Below are 17,310 nucleotides of genomic sequence, written 5' to 3' on the forward strand. Positions count from 1 at the left end.
TATAGCTGGGGAGAAGTTGGTGAGGCATTTAAACCAAATTCATATGAATTTATACTGGTTTACCGATGCACACAACCATCAACTTAAGTCATTACATAAGGAAAATGGGAGGAGAAAAGTAAGGATCGAAATATTTCAGATCAGGCTAGTTCCGATCATCAGTTCCTCTCCAATCATGAAGATATACTTGCTACGGTACCATTCTTATTCCGGGAGGAAGTATTGGATGAAGAACAATGTATTCTTGCAAAATGATCAGAAGAAATCATCCATAGTATCCTGATACTACATTATAGTACTAACTTAGCAAAATACAACTATCTTGTACATGCCACAAAACTGAATTAGCAATCATGCATACTATCCCAATACTTTGTATTTGCTTCCAAAGTTTACTAATGATTCTATCATGCCTATGAGAAAGATATATGTATGTCCAGTGACAAAATGTAGCCAACTCCATCAAAACTGCTTTAAGTTTATTAAGGGCCTTAAGCCTCTTTTACTCAAGAATGTAGGATACCCCATACACAGTGATAAAGGTGCAGAAAAACTGGGTTCTGCAAGCAAGAAAGATGTTTAGAAACACTACTCCCTCCAAAATAAGTGTCTCAATTTTAGTACAAGTTTGCACTAAAGTTAATACAAAGTTGAGATGTTAGTACAAAGTTGAGACACTTACTTTAGGACCGAGGGAGTATTACTTATCTAGTAGTAATGTTGAAACAAGGTAAGAAGCATGTTTCAGCTGTTTAGAAACAGGATTCCTGGCAAAGCCCACACTATTTTTCAGGTCCGTGGCCCAAATTAATGCCGTTAGAAAAAATTACTTGCTAATTTGTACAAGGACAAGATAAATTTAATTTCAGTAAACTCAAACTTTAGTAACAGATCAACCACTAGCAGGCAACCCCATTTTGCTCTAGGATCATTAGCCAAACTTCAACCTGAAATAGAAAATCACAGAAGTGCCTGCTTCCTAGATAGAAACCATAGTGTACAGGTTGACCTTTCATAAGCATCATACATATGCTATGTGTATGAAAAGAAATCTAATCCGCAACTAAACTTCTCATACCGCGTTATATAACTGAAAGGACAGTTAAGTTTCCAACACAAGCACGTGTTTCTACCCCAGCTTAGGCAGAAAAGGAAAAAACAGATTGCACGGGGCCAGAGGAGTTCTGGCGGCTGGGATAACGATTTTCAGCAGTTTTCTTGTTGCATTCCTACCCATTACAGCATTTCAGCAGTTTGCTCTTTTTTGCATTAACCCCATCTAGAAAATGAGCACATTACAGTGCAACCTTCAGCCATCAACCCTGTCTAAGGCAGTCTGAAGGGGTCAGGCAGTGACAAATCGTGGATATGCTTGGTGACATGGTCATCAGTACAACCACTAATATTCCTGAATGTAAATTGAGCATATCGAGAAGCTCTGTTTCCGACTTTGAGCAGCGCGCGTTGACGAGCCACAAATTCATTGTTGTAGTAGTCCCCGCAAACATGGAATTCAATTTTCTTTAGCAATTTCGCATACAAAATAAAGAACATGACAAACTCAATCTGTTGCTCAGAGCCTTTGAATAACTTAAACACCACTCTCTTTAGATGGGTCTGAAGGCACACTGGATGTAGTGGGTCACACTGCTGCTCATTTTGCTTAAACGTCCTATAGTGTGCGTGAAACTGCAAAACAGAAAAACATATGCATATGTTAAAGCGTTGCTAACTAGGCTAGTTGATATGCATGTCAATCAAAGCATACATTTAAAGCGAGCAAGGGTGAGTACTCACTGTGACATAGAGCTTTTCCAAACAGGGGAACCACATGAGCACGTCAAGAACTGCACCCAATTGATGTTCAGAACACCCGAGGGCCAAAACCTTCACGGTGCATATCGAGTTTGTCGAGCTGACCAGGCTCATTCCCTGAAGAAAACAACCAACATCAAAAACAATTATCTCCATGTAAGAATGCTGAATGATGTCTGTTGCTGCTACCTGGAAGACCCGGAGTTCACACGCGCCTGTTGAGAAAGGTCCAAATATCTGCAGTTTAGGTGCCCAAATAACCCGGATAGTCACAGAATTATTCCGGTCACAATACGGTAATAATAACCTTTCAAGGTGAGGAGTATCCTCGAGGACCAATTCGGCTTTTCTACGAGAGCCTTTGCGGAAGCCAATGCTCCTAAGAGTTGTCGAGCTAACACGGAGGCAACCAGCAGCATGAACTTCCAGCATGGCTAAGCTCTCCAAGGCATGGCAGCCGGAGAGCAAGCCGTGGAACACATTCGCAGGGATCGAAACACAATCCAAGGAAAGCTGGTTGAGGAGGTAGAAATTCATGGAGCATGTGATCGCGTCCGGGAAATTGCAACCCATTATCTTGGCAACGAGAAGTGTGGATGCGGAGCGGAACACGGATTGCGGCAATGTATAGCCGGTCTTATATCCAGCGTAATTGGTGATGTCGAGTTCCTGGAGGTTGACGATGGCTCGGGAGTCCAACCAGCTCTCCATCTCAGGGAGGTCGCCGTCGATCAGGTGCTTGAGGCAGAATCGGCGGGCGGGGCCAAGGTGTTGGGAGATTATCTTGGAGACGGCGGAGTGGTGGACCGCGGAGGGATGATGGTGCCCAGGACAGGGTCCGAGAGGCCCGGTGACGACCTCGAGGTTAAGAGGAGCAGAGCGCCACAGGTGGCGCCATCGGCGGGAGAGGATCTGCGTGCGGCCGCCGTCCTTGGTGGGGAGTAAAGAGATGATGGTGCCGATGACGGCGTCCGGGAGGCGGCTGATGAAATCGCCGGCGTTCACACCGCAGTCGCCACTCCGCGCGGCTCCATGGGACTTTCGCTCCTTGCGAGCGGATCGCGCCGCCGCTGCCTTTTTCTTCTCCATGGCCGGCGGCTGGCGAGACGGAGCGAGGGTTTGTGGGGAATTCGGCGGACGTAGTAGTGAAAACAAGAAAATCCCCTCAAACAAAGAGCAAAGAGAAGTCGTCTAAAAAAAGAAAAGAAAAAGATAGTGCAAAATAGAAACCTTGCAACGTGGGGGGTGGGGGTGTTTTAGTTTGTTCGTGTTTTTCTCTTTCTTTTCTCTAATCGAATATAAATATATTTATAATTTAAGGGGAAATCAGCTGTGAGATCGAATTTACACTTGAAATATCAATGTATAGTTGTATAGGCTCAGATAGGCATAAGCTTGGTGCTTGGCTATAACTTGAAATATCAATGTACAGTAAAATTGGCACTTGGTTATATAGGTTTAGAATTTCAAATAGCCATAAGGTTGGTGCTAGGCTATAGCCCACGAGAGAGTAAAATTCACAGGACTACCACAATCATGTCATACAATGCAAAAAACCACCAACTTATAACACGTTGCAGACACTGATGGTAGATGCTAAGCTTTTGGATGACATCATTAATCGGCTGGGTCCACCCATCAGGCTGAGTTGGCAAGAAAAAAAAATGCCACATAGGCAAATTGGACTAGTCTTCTTCTTTTCTCCTCTCCTCTATCCATAGAGATTTTATCAAACACCATTGTGCATCTCTTCTAAGTGAGTACAAGAAGAAGCCGCCAACGCCTCCCCTGCACCAAGGACTCCTGGCTGCCGCACTGGCACCGGGACACCTAAGAAGAGCCCCCCCCCCCCCCCCCCGGTAGCGCTCTACCGCTGTTGCGGCGGGGGCAACGCACGCTGGCTGCCGGAGCTGGAGGCGCAACCGTTGGGCACCGGGAGGGCGTGACACCTGCCCATGCACCACTGACGGAGCTGGTAGCACGGTTGTCGGGCGCCGAGGCCGGGGGGGGGGGGGAGGTGCTGATGGGCATGCCCGTGGGTGCGCTGGTGTTGTCCGTGGGACGGCGACGACCATGCCTATGCCGGCGGGCATGTAGCCTTCAAGCTGCAGTCAGCCATGAGGGCCGCTTTGCGCACCGTGGAGGTGCTCTACATGGCCTTCGAGGGGACAAACGGGCCCGTCGAGGGGGGAGGGGGCTTCCTGCTGCACAACATGATGGCGCGTGGCGCCTCGGTCGAGGAGCCTGTATCCGCACTCGACTCCGTGAACCCGGAGTGGTTCTCCGCGAGGAAGAAGCGGGTGTTGGACAATGGTCGGGATCAGGGCCGTGGACATTCTATCATGTTTTATAAAGTGGTGGTATATCGCTACTAACGGGGTCTCAGTTGATTTTCCTTCCTTTAGCTACTCAGATGTTTTAGTATGCTAAGTTTGAGAAGTCCAAAGAGCACAGACTAGCCATGGAGCTTGGATACCGTTTCCCGATCGGAGATCCATGGATCACAGAAAAATCTCTCCCCATGGCCTTTCGGGTGACACGACTATGATGGTTCTGTGCATTTTACTCACCGGGAGAAGTCGGTGAGGCACTTAATCAAAATTCGGATAAAATTACATTGGTTTACAGGTGCACACGACCATCAACAGATTCAGCAACCTCTCCCTTGGACAAGATGGAGTAAGACCAAGGAAAATGGGAGGGCAAACCTAAGGATCGATATATTTCAGATCGGGCTAGTTGCAAGCACCAGTTGATCTCCAATCATAGAAGATATACTGCTTGCTATGGTACCATTCTTCTTCATCCTAGCCTAGTACATGCCCACCTTGTAAAGATCGGAAGCAATCATCTATGGTATCCTGATACTAAATTACTAACTTAGCGAGAAACAACTATCTTGTATACATGCCACAAAACTGATTTAGCAGTCATGCATAGCATCCTGATATATTGTATTTGCTTCCAAATCCAATAATAATTTTTGGAGAGCTCCACAAAGTTCACTGCTGGTTCTTCCATATCTATGAGAAAGATATATGCATGCCGAGCGACAAAATGTCGCCAACTCCATCAAAACTGCTGAAGTTTGTTCAGGATCTCAAGCCTCTTTTACCCAAGAATGTAGGATGCCCCATACACAGTGATAAAGGTGCAGCAAAAACCCGGTTTTGGCAAGCAAGAAAGATGTTTAGAAATACTACTTATCTAGTGGTAATGTTGAAACAAATTACTCCCTAACCTTAGTTCAAAACTGCAAAACTTATTTTGGATCGGAGGGAGTAATATATTTCAGCTGTTTAGAAACCGGATTATTCCTGGAAAAGCCCACAGCCCCACACTTTTTTCAGGTCCTTAGCACAAAATAATGCTGTTAGGAAAATTACTTGCTAATTTTGTACAAGCACTGAGATAAGTTTAATTTCGGTAAACTCAGACTTTAATGGCAGATCAACTAGGAGTAAACCGAAGCCTGTTCCAGGATCATTAGCCGCACATCCTAGGTAGAAAATCACAGTGCCTGGAGTACATGTTGACCTCACATAAGCATCATACATATGCTATGTGCATGCAAAAAAATCTGATCGGCAACTAAACTTTTCATACTTCTGTATATAACTGAAAGGACAGTTAAGTTGTCAAAAGGGCCAGAGGAGTTCTGGTGGGTGGGGTTACCAGCTCCATTCCACTTTACTACTTTCTTCAGTAATCTGTTTTTGTATCCCTACCATTACACCATTTCAGAAGTGGACTCCTTTTGCATCAACCTGTCTAGAAATAAGCACAAGAGGGGGCAATCTTCAGGCATCAACCCTGTCTGCGAAGGGGTTGGCCACTGAAATATCGTGGATATGCTTGCTGACATGATAGTCAATAGAACCACAAGTTTTCCTGAATTCGAATCGAGCATCTGGAGAAGCTCTGTTTTCGGGTTGGAGCAGCGTGTATTGACGAGCCACAGATTCATTGTTGTAGTGGTCCTCACGTACATGAAATTCAATTTTGTTTAGCACTTTCGCATTCAAAACAAAAAACCTGCCAAAGTCAATCTGTTGCTCATAACCATTGAAATGCTTCAACACCACTTCCTTTAGATGGGTCTGAAGGCATTCCATGGGATGTGGTCGGTCACAATGAGGCAAATTTTGCGTGCCAAACTGCAAAACAGTAAAAAAAAAATAGGCATACATTAGAGCTTTGCTACTAACTAGACTAGTTAGAGCATGGTTAATAGTATAGCCAACAATGGGCTATATGAAGTTTCCACATCATGTATAGCCAACCTAATAGCTAACATGTATAATACTCCCTCCGTTTCAAAATAGATGACTCAACTTTATACTAAAGTTAGTACAAAGTTGAGTCATCTATTTTGGAACGGAGGGAGTAGCTATTTACAAAGTAGTACTACTTCATTAATGGATGGTCCACCTTACAATCTCACATTGTTTCTTGGAGCATGTACTGCAGTCGGCTCTTAATCTACAGCCTGCTTCCCTTCTCTCTCCTCTTCTCTCTCATCCAACTCAGCAAACATATAATATTTTAATCCTTACAGTCTGCTGACTATACCTTATTATACTTGCTCTAATAAATATGTCAACCAAAGCATACATTTAAAGCATGCCAAGATGAATACTGACGATGACATAGAGCTTTCCCAAACAAGGGAAACACCTGAGGATGTCAAGAACTGCATTCAATTGGTAACTATAACACCCGAGAGCCAAAACCTTCATGGTAGATATCGAGTTTGCGGAGCTGGCTGGACCCAGTCCCCGAAGAAAACAACCAACATCAAAATAATGATCTGTTTGTACGAATGCTGAATGGTGGTTGTTGCTGCTACCTGGAAGACCGGGAGTTGGCACAAGTCCGGTGAGAAAGGCACCAATATCTCCAGTTTAGGTGCCCTAATAATCCGGATAGTGACACAATCATTTAGGTGACTATACGGCAACAACAAGAGTGTGGTTTTCTGTAGCTCAGGCTACATGGTACCCCTTATCTTTGCCATCCATTTATGCATCAAGATCCGTGCAAACACATTTGTCTTTTTTGTTTCTCTCAAACGACACAACATATGAACTTCAAATTTTGCAGAACAATAATACATTCTAACTACAATCTAGGAAAAAACTTTCAGATTTTTTCATGCATTTTAAGTACTTGAAATAATATTTTTATTCAAAGAAAATCTCATTTTGTATATTTATATCAGACCAAAAAATCTGAAAGTTTTTTCACACATTGATGTTCTAATGTTTGTTCGATCTGCAAAGTTTGAAGTTCATATGTTGTTTCATTTTCGAGAAACAAAAAAGAGAAATCTTGTTGTTGTTAGTTAGTTGGAGAGTACGGATCTCAAAGCAAGGCTGGAGGGTTGAGGATAAGAGGTTCTATGTAGCCTGAGCTACAAAGGAACTTTACCCAACAATAACCTTTCGAGGCGAGGAGCGTCGTCGATGACTAATTCTGCTTTTTCATCAGAGCTATCACGGAAGCCAATGCTCCTGAGAGTTTGCGAGCTAACATGGAGGCAACCAGCAGCATGAACTTCGAGCATGGATAAGCTCGGGTCAATAGCTCCTGTGCGACATCTTTCGTGGGAATTGGAAGGAGTGCGGCGTTGTTGACGAAAATGGCTTTGGGGCGACACTTTTGAGCGAGAAAATAGCCTACACACGACATGGCCCTTAAGTTGAACTGATGCCCTCATTAGCTGTTATGGGTTGGACCCACAACTTATCCACGTAAGCGCGGGACCCACCACTTGTCCAGTAAGCGTGGGACCCACCTCTTCGCCCATGCCCATCTGCCCGCCGTCGGGACCCACCTCTTCGCCCGTGCCTGTCCGCCCGCCGCCACCCATTGCTTCCCCTTTCCCCATTCTTCCTCTTCTCCGGCGACCTAGTCTAGATGTCCACCTCCTCTGCCACGCACTCAAAATGGAGTCCGTATGGTCCAGTGTCGCTCACAAGGTTCCCGTCATGCCCACGCCCAGAGCCTCTGAAATGGTGGGTCAGTAGGACTGATGAGAATGGAAATCTTAGGCAGGAATTTGTGAAGTGCTTGAGCAAATCAATGGCAGGAAGGGATGGCAAGGTTAGATCTCAGTTCTTAGCCCGTTCTTTCACTACCGTTTACTCTGATTTCTCCATATTTTGTTTTTCCCCTCGAATTTTGAATTTAGGGTTCATGTTGTTGTTTTCAGATTTTGAAGAAATGCACACATTTCGAGTGGATGGATGATTACGTTGAGAGGGTTCAGTTCGAGGGCTACGTTGATTCGAGCGGGGCCGAAACCAGGGAGCTGAATTTGGGCGGGGTGCCGCAGATGGAAAATTTTGGAAGCTCGGTGATAACCCACAAGTATAGGGGATCGCAACTGTTGGGGAACGTAGTAATTTCAAAATTTTCCTACGCACACGCAAGATCATGGTGATGCATAGCAACGAGAGGGGAAAGTGTTGTATACGTACCCTCGTAGACCGGAAGCGGAAGCGTTAGCACAACGCGGTTGATGTAGTCGTACGTCTTCACGGCCCGACCGATCAAGCACCGAAACTACGGCACCTCCGAGTTCTAGCACACGTTCAGCTCGATGACGATCTCCGGACTCCGATCCAGCAAAGTGTCGGGGAAGAGTTCCTTCAGCATGACGGCGTGGTGACGATCTTGATGTTCTACCATCGCAGGGCTTCGCCTAAGCACCGCTACAATATTATCGAGGATTATGGTGGAGGGGGGCACCGCACACGGCTAAGAGAACGATCACAAAGATCAACTTGTGTTGTCTATGGGGTGCCCCTTGGCCACGTATATAAAGGAGTGGAGGAGGGGGGAGAGGGCCGGCCCCTATGGCGCGCCCTGGAGGAGTCCTACTCCCACCGGGAGTAGGATTCCCCCCTTCCATGTAGTAGGAGTAGGAGTCAAGGCAAGGGAAGGGAGAAGAGAAGGAAGGAGGGGGCGCAGCCCCTCCCCCTAGTCCAATTCGGACTAGGCCTTGGGGGGGCGCCCAACCTCTTCTCTCTCTTTCCCCTAAAGCCCAATAAGGCCCATATACTCCCCGGCGAATTCCTGTAACTCTCCGGTACTCTGAAAAATACCCGAATCACTCGGAACCTTTCCGATGTCCGAATATAGTCGTCCAATATATCGATCTTTACATCTCGACCATCTCAAGACTCCTCGTCATGTCCCCAATCTCATCCGGGACTCCAAACTCCTTTGGTACATCAAAACTCATAAACTCATAATATAACTGTCATCGAAACCTTAAGCGTGCGGACCCTACGGGTTCAAGAACTATGTAGACATGACCGAGACACGTCTCCGGTCAATAACCAATAGCGGAACCTGGATGCTAATATTGACTCCCACATATTCTACGAAGATCTTTATCGGTCAGACCGCATAACAACATACGTTGTTCCCTTTGTCATCGGTATGTTACTTGCCCAAGATTCGATCGTCGGTATCTCAATACCTAGTTCAATCTCGTTACCGACAAGTCTCTTTACTCATTCCGTAACACATTATCCCGCAACTAACTCATTAGTTGCAATGCTTGCAAGGCTTATAGTGATGTGCATTACCGAGTGGGCCCAGAGATACCTCTCCGACAATCGGAGTGACAAATCCTAATCTCGAAATATGCCAACCCAACAAGTACCTTCGGAGACACCTGTAGAGCACCTTTATAATCACCCAGTTACGTTGTGACGTTTGGTAGCACACAAAGTGTTTCTCCTGTAAACGGGAGTTGCATAATCTCATAGTCATAGGAACATGTATAAGTCATGAAGAAAGCAATAGCAATAAACTAAACGATCAAGTGCTATGCTAACGGAATGGGTCAAGTCAATCACATCATTATCCTAATGATGTGATCCCGTTAATCAGATGACAACTCATGTCTATGGTTAGGAAACATAACCATCTTTGATCAACGAGCTAGTCAAGTAGAGGCATACTAGTGACACTCTGTTTGTCTATGTATTCACACAGGTATTATGTTTCCGGTTAATACAATTCTAGCATGAATAACAAACATTTATCATGATATAAGGAAATAAATAATAACTTTATTATTGCCTCTAGGGCATATTTCCTTCAGTCTCCCACTTGCACTAGAGTCAATAATCTAGTTCACATCGCCATGTGATTTAACACCAATAGTTCACATCACCGTGTGATTAACACCCATAGTTCACATCGTCATGTGACCAACACCCAAAGGGTTTACTAGAGTCAATAATCTAGTTCACATCGCTATGTGATTAACACCCAAAGAGTACTAAGGTGTGATCATGTTTTGCTTGTGAGAGAAGTTTAGTCAACGTGTCTGCCACATTCAGATCCGTAAGTATTTTGCAAATTTCTATGTCAACAATGCTCTGCACGGAGCTATTCTAGCTAATTGCTCCCACTTTCAATATGTATCCAGATTGAGATTTAGAGTCATCTGGACCAGTGTCAAAATTTGCATCGACGTAACCCTTTACGACGAACCTTTTTGTCACCTCCATAATCGAGAAACATATCCTTATTCCACTAAGGATAATTTGACCGTTGTCCAGTGATCTACTCCTAGATCACTATTATACTCCCTTGCCAAAAACAGTGTAGGGTATACAATAGATTTGGTACACAGCATGGCATATTTTATAGAACCTATGGCCAAGGCATAGGGAATGACTTTCATTCTCTCTCTATCTTCTACCGTGGTCGGGCTTTGAGTCTTACTCAATTTCACACCTTGTAACACAGGCAAGAACTCTTTCTTTGACTGTTCGATTTTGAACTACTTCAAAAATTTGTTAAGGTATGTACTCATTGAAAACTTATCAAGCGTCTTGATCTATCTCTATAGATCTTGATGCTCAATATGTAAACAGCTTCACCGAGGTATTTCTTTGAAAAACTCCTTTCAAACACTCCTTTATGCTTTGCAGAATAATTCTACATTATTTCCGATCAACAATATGTCATACACATATACTTATCAGAAATGTTGTAGTGCTCCCACTCACTTTCTTGTAAATACAGGCTTCACCGCAAGTCTGTATAAAACTATATGCTTTGATCAACTTATCAAAGCGTATATTCCAACTCTGAGATGCTTGCACCAGTCCATAGATGGATTGCTAGAGCTTGCATATTTTGTTAGTACCTTTAGGATTAACAAAACCTTCTAGTTGCATCATATACAACTCTTCTTTAATAAATCCATTAAAGAATGCAGTTTTATTTATCCATTTGCCAGATTTCATAAAATGCGGCAATTGCTAACATGATTCGGACAGACTTAAGCATAGATACGAGTGAGAAACTCTCATCGTAGTCAACACCTTGAACTTGTCGAAAAACCTTTTGCGATAATTCTAGCTTTGTAGATAGTAACACTACTATCAGCGTCCGTCTTCCTCTTGAAGATCCATTTAATCTCAATGGCTCGCCGATCATTGGGCAAGTCAATCAAAGTCCATACTTTGTTCTCATACATGGATCTCATCTTAGATTTCATGGCCTCAAGCCATTTCGCGGAATCTGGGCTCATCATCGCTTCCTCATAGTTCGTAGGCTCATCATGGTCAAGTAACATGACCTCCAGAACAGGATTACCGTACCACTCTGGTGCGGATCTCACTCTGGTTTACCTATGAGGTTCGGTAGTAACTTGATCTGAAGTTACATGATCATCATCATTAGCTTCCTCACTAATTGGTGTAGTAGTCACAGGAAAAGATTTCTGTGATGAACTACTTTCCAATAAGGGAGCAGGTACAGTTACCTCATCAAGTTCTACTTTCCTCCCACTCACTTCTTTCGAGAGAAACTCCTTCTCTAGAAAGGATCCATTCAAAGCAACAAATATCTTGCCTTCGGATCTGTGATAGAAGGTGTACCCAACATTCTTTTGGGTATCCTATGAAGACTTACTTCTCCGATTTGGGTTTGAGCTTATCATGTTGAAACTTTTTCACATAAGCATCGCAGTCCCAAACTTTAAGAAACGACAGCTTAGGTTTCTCGTCAAACCACAGTTCATATGGTGTCATCTCCACGGATTTAGATGGTGCCCTATTTAACGTGAATGTAGATGTCTCTAATGCATAACCCCAAAACGATAGCGGTAAATTAGTAAGAGACGTCATAGGTCGCACCATATCTAATAAAGTACGGTTATGACGTTCGGACACACCATTACACTGTGGTGTTCCAGGTGGCGTGAGTAGTGAAACCATTTCACATTGTTTTAACTGAAGGCCAAACTCGTAACTCAAATATTTTACTTCTGCGGTCATATCGTAGAAACTTTTATTTTTTGTTACAATGATTCTCCACTTCACTCTGAAATTCTTTGAACTTTTCAAATGTTTCAGACTTGTGTTTCATCAAGTAGATATACTCATATCTGCTCAAATCATCTGTGAAGATCAGAAAATAATGATACCTGCCACGAGCCTCAATATTCATCGGACCACATACATCAGTATGTATGATTTCCAACAAATCTGTTGCTCGCTCCATTGTTCCGGAGAACGGAGTCTTAGTCATCTTGCCCATGAGGCATGGTTCACAAGCATCAATTGATTCATAATCAAGTTATTCCAGAAGTCCATCAGCATGGAGTTTCTTCATGCGCGTTACACCAATATGACCTAAACGGCAGTGCCACAAATAAGTTGCACTATCATTGTTAACTTTGCATCTTTTGGCTTCAACATTATGAATATGTGTATCACTACGATCGAGATCCAACGAACCATTTTCATTGGGTGTATAACCATAGAAGGTTTTATTCATGTAAACAGAACAACAATTTATTGTCTTACTTAAATGAATAACCGTATTGCAATAAACATGATCAAATCATATCATGCTCAACGCAAACACCAAATGACACTTATTTAGGTTCAACACTAATCCTGAAAGTATAGGGAGTGTGCGATGATGATCATATCAATCTTGGAACCACTTCCAACACACATCGTCACTTCACCCTTAACTAGTATTTATTCATTCTGCAACTCCCGTTTCGAGTTACTACTCTTAGCAACTGAACCAGTATCAAATACCGAGGGGTTGCTACGAACACTAGTAAAATACACGTCAATAATCTGTATATCAAATATAGCTTTGTTCACTTTGCCATCCTTCTTATCTGCCAAATACTTGGGGTAGTTCCGCTTCAAATGACCAGTCCCTTTGCAGTAGAAGCACTTAGTCTCAGGCTTAGGACCAGACTTGGGCTTCTTCACTTGAGCAGCAACTTGCTTGCCGTTCTTCTTGAAGTTCCCTTTCTTTCCCTTTGCCCTTTTCTTGAAACTAGTGGTCTTGTTAATCATCAACACTTGATGTTCTTTCTTGATTTCTACCTTCATCGATTTCATCATCATGAAAAGCTCGGGAATCGTTTCCGTTATCAATTGCATATTATAGTTCATCACGAAGTTCTGCTAACTTGGTGATGGTGACTAGAGAATTCTGTCAATCACTATTTTATCTGGAAGATTAACTCCCACTTGATTCAAGCGATTGTAGTACCCAGACAATCTGAGCACATGCTCACTGCTTGAGCTATTCTCCTCCATCTTTTAGCTATAGAACTTGTTGGAGACTTCATATCTCTCAACTCGGGTATTTGCTTGAAATATTAACTTCAACTCCTGGAACATCTCATATGGTCCATGACGTTCAAAACGTCTTTGAAGTCCCGATTCTAAGCCGTTTAAGCATGGTGCACTGAACTATCAAGTAGTCATCATATTGAGCTAACCAAACGTTCATAACGTCTGCATCTGCTCCTGCAATAGGTCTGTCACCTAGCGGTGCATCAAGGACATAATTCTTCTGTGCAGCAATGAGGATAAACCTCAGATCACGGATCCAATCCGCATCATAGCTACTAACATCTTTCAATTTAGTTTTCTCTAGGAACATATCAAAATAAACACAGGGAAGCAACAACGCGAGCTATTGATCTACAACATGATTTGCAAAATACTATCAGGACTAAGTTCATGATAAATTTAAGTTCAATTTAATCATATTACTTAAGAACTCCCACTTAGATAGACATCCCTCTAATCCTCTAAGTGATTACGTGATCCAAATCAACTAAACCATGTCCGATCAACATGTGAGATGGAGTAGTTTCAATGGTGAACATCACTATGTTGATCATATCTACTATATGATTCACGCTCGACCTTTCGGTCTCCGTGTTCCGAGGCCATATCTGTTATATGCTAGGCTCGTCAAGTTTAACCTGAGTATTCCGCGTGTGCAACTGTTTTGCACCCGTTGTATTTGAACGTAGAGTCTATCACACCCGATCATCGCGTGGTGTCTCAGCACGAAGAACTTTCGCAACGGTGCATACTCAGGGAGAACACTTATACCTTGATAATTTAGTGAGAGATTATCTTATAAAGCTACCGCCGAACTAAGCAAAATAAGATGTATAAAAGATAAACATCACATGCAATCAAAATATGTGACATGATATGGCCATCATCATCTTGTGCCTTTGATCTCCATCTCCAAAGCATCGTCATGATCTCCATCGTCACCGGCATGACACCATGATCTCCATCATCTTGATCTATATCAATGTGTCGTCATATGGTCGTCTCACCAACAATTGCTCTTGCAACTATTGCTATCGCATAGCGATAAAGTAAAGCAATTATTTGGCGCTTGCATCTTATGCAATAGAGAGACAACCATAAGGCTTTTGCCAGTTGCCGATAACTTCAACAAAACATGATCATCTTATACAACAACTTATATCTCATCACGTCTTGACTATATCACATCACAACATGCCCTGCAAAAACAAGTTAGACGTCCTCTACTTTGTTGTTGCAAGTTTTACGTGGCTGCTACGGGCTGAGCAAGAACCGTTCTTACCTACGCATCAAAACCACAATGATAGTTTGTCAAGTTAGTGCTGTTTTAACCTTCTCAAGGACCGGGCGTAGCCACACTCGGTTCAACTAAAGTTGGAGAAACTGACACCCGATAGTCACCTGTGTGCATAGCACGGCGGTAAAACCAGTCTCGCGTAAGCGTACGCGTAATGTCGGTCCGGGCCGCTTCATCCAACAATATCGTTGAACCAAAGTATGACATGCTGGTAAGCAGTATGACTTATATCGCCCACAAATCACTTGTGTTCTACTCGTGCATAACATCAACGCATAAAACCTAGGCTCTGATACCACTGTTGGGGAACGTAGTAATTTCAAAATTTTCCTACGCACATGCAAGATGATGGTGATGCATAGCAACGAGAGGGGAGAGTGTTGTCTACGTACCCTCATAGACCGGAAGCGGAAGCGTTAGCACAACGCGGTTGATGTAGTCGTACGTCTTCATGGCCCGACCGATCAAGCACCGAAACTACGACACCTCCGAGTTCTAGCACATGTTCAGCTCGATGACGATCCCCGGACTCCGATCCAGCAAAGTGTCGGGGAAGAGTTCCGTCAGCACGATGGCGTGGTGACGATCTTGATGTTCTACCGTCGCAGGGCTTCGCCTAAGCACCGCTACAATATTATCGAGGATTATGGTGGAGGGGGGCACCGCACACGGCTAAGAGAACGATCACGAAGATCAATTTGTGTTGTCTATGGGGTGCCCCTTGGCCACGTATATAAAGGAGTGGAGGAGGGGGGAGAGGGCCGGCCCCAATGGCGCGCCCTGGAGGAGCCCTACTCCCACCGGGAGTAGGATTCCCCCCTTCCATGTAGTAGGAGTAGGAGTCAAGGCAAGGGAAGGGAGAAGAGAAGGAAGGAGGGGGCGCAACCCCTCCCCCTAGTCCAATTCGGACTAGGCCTTGGGGGGCGCCCAACCTCTTCTCTCTCTTTCCCCTAAAGCCCAATAAGGCCCATATACTCCCCGGCAAATTCCTGTAACTCTCCGGTACTCCGAAAAATACCCGAATCACTCGGAACCTTTCCGATGTCCGAATATAGTCGTCCAATATATCGATCTTTACATCTCGACCATTTCGAGACTCCTCGTCATGTCCTCGATCTCATCTGGGACTCTGAACTCCTTCGGTATATCAAAACTCATAAACTCATAATATAATTGTCATCGAAACCTTAAGCGTGCGGACCCTACGGGTTCGAGAACTATGTAGACATGAATGAGACACGTCTCCGGTCAATAACCAATAGCGGAACCTGGATGCTCATATTGGCTCCCACATATTCTACGAAGATCTTTATCGGTCAGACCGCATAACAACATACGTTGTTCCCTTTGTCATCGGTATGTTACTTGCCCGAGATTCGATCGTCGGTATCTCAATACCTAGTTCAATCTCGTTACCGGCAAGTCTCTTTATTCGTTCCGTAACACATCATCCCGCAACTAACTCATTAGTTGCAATGCTTGCAAGGCTTATAGTGATGTGCATTACCGAGTGGGCCCAGAGATACCTCTCCGACAATCGGAGTGACAAATCCTAATCTTGAAATATGCCAACCCAACAAGTACCTTCGGAGACATCTGTAGAGCACCTTTATAATCACCCAGTTAAGTTGTGACGTTTGGTAGCACACAAAGTGTTCCTCCGGTAAACGTGAGTTGCATAATCTCATAGTCATAGGAACATGTATAAGTCATGAAGAAAGCAATAGCAATAAACTAAACGATCAGGTACTATGCTAACGGAATGGGTCAAGTCAATCACATCATTCTCCTAATGATGTGATCCCGTTAATCAAATGACAACTCATGTCTATGGTTAGGAAACATAACCATCTTTAATCAACGAGCTAGTCAAGTAGAGGCATACTAGTGACACTCTGTTTGTCTATGTATTCACACATGCATTATGTTTCCGGTTAATACAATTCTAGCATGAATAATAAACATTTATCATGACATAAGGAAATAAATAATAACTTTATTATTGCCTCTAGGGCATATTTCCTTCAGTCTCCCACTTGCACTAGAGTCAATAATCTAGTTCACATCGCCATGTGATTTAACACCAATAGTTCACATCACCGTGTGATTAACACCCATAGTTCACATCGTCATGTGACCAACACCCAAAGGGTTTACTAGAGTCAATAATCTAGTTCACATCGCTATGTGATTAACACCCAAAGAGTACTAAGGTGTGATCATGTTTTGCTTGTGAGAGAAGTTTAGTCAATGGGTCTGCCACATTCAGATCCGTAAGTATTTTGCAAATTTCTATGTTAACAATTCTCTGCACGGAGCTATTCTAGCTAATTGTCCCACTTTCAATATGTATCCAGATTGAGATTTAGAGTCATCTGGACCAGTGTCAAAATTTGCATCGACGTAACCCTTTACGACGAACCTTTTTGTCACCTCCATAATCGAGAAACATATCCTTATTCCACTAAGGATAATTTGACCGCTGTCCAGTGATCTACTCCTAGATCACTATTGTACTCCCTTGCCAAAAACAGTGTAGGGTATACAATAGATTTGGTA

General features: G+C 43.6%; 2 protein-coding genes across 3 annotated transcripts in view; both read right to left on the reverse strand.

Moving 5' to 3' along the window:
• Positions 1-1,190: 1,190 nt before the first annotated feature.
• LOC125529944 (putative FBD-associated F-box protein At1g32375) lies at positions 1,191-2,904 on the reverse strand. 2 transcript variants are annotated; one of them, XM_087527958.1, is made up of 3 exons: positions 2,005-2,904; positions 1,798-1,932; positions 1,191-1,689 (listed from the first exon to the last, which is right to left on the reverse strand). In XM_087527958.1, exons 1-3 carry the CDS (start codon positions 2,902-2,904, stop codon positions 1,327-1,329), a joined length of 1,398 nt encoding a protein of 465 aa, XP_087384084.1. In that variant the 3' UTR covers positions 1,191-1,326. The 2 variants fall into 2 exon arrangements, with proteins under 2 accessions (XP_087384084.1, XP_087384083.1); XM_087527957.1 differs by having other exon boundaries at positions 1,798-2,904.
• A 2,711-nt stretch (positions 2,905-5,615) lies between these two features.
• LOC147963793 (putative FBD-associated F-box protein At5g44940) overlaps positions 5,616-17,310 on the reverse strand; it is a gene marked incomplete at its 5' end in the record, with an annotated part of 77,737 nt that continues 66,042 nt past the window's right edge. Inside the window, 2 exons of the mRNA XM_087529710.1 lie at positions 5,616-5,972; positions 6,459-6,594. Of these exons, the coding sequence (XP_087385836.1) occupies positions 5,616-5,972; positions 6,459-6,594 (493 nt within the window). The remainder of the gene's footprint in view (positions 5,973-6,458; positions 6,595-17,310) is intronic.

Source organism: Triticum urartu, chromosome 6A, assembly GCF_056163025.1.
Source record: "Triticum urartu cultivar PI428250 chromosome 6A, HENAU_Tu73, whole genome shotgun sequence".
Classification (NCBI taxonomy): Eukaryota; Viridiplantae; Streptophyta; class Magnoliopsida; order Poales; family Poaceae; genus Triticum; species Triticum urartu.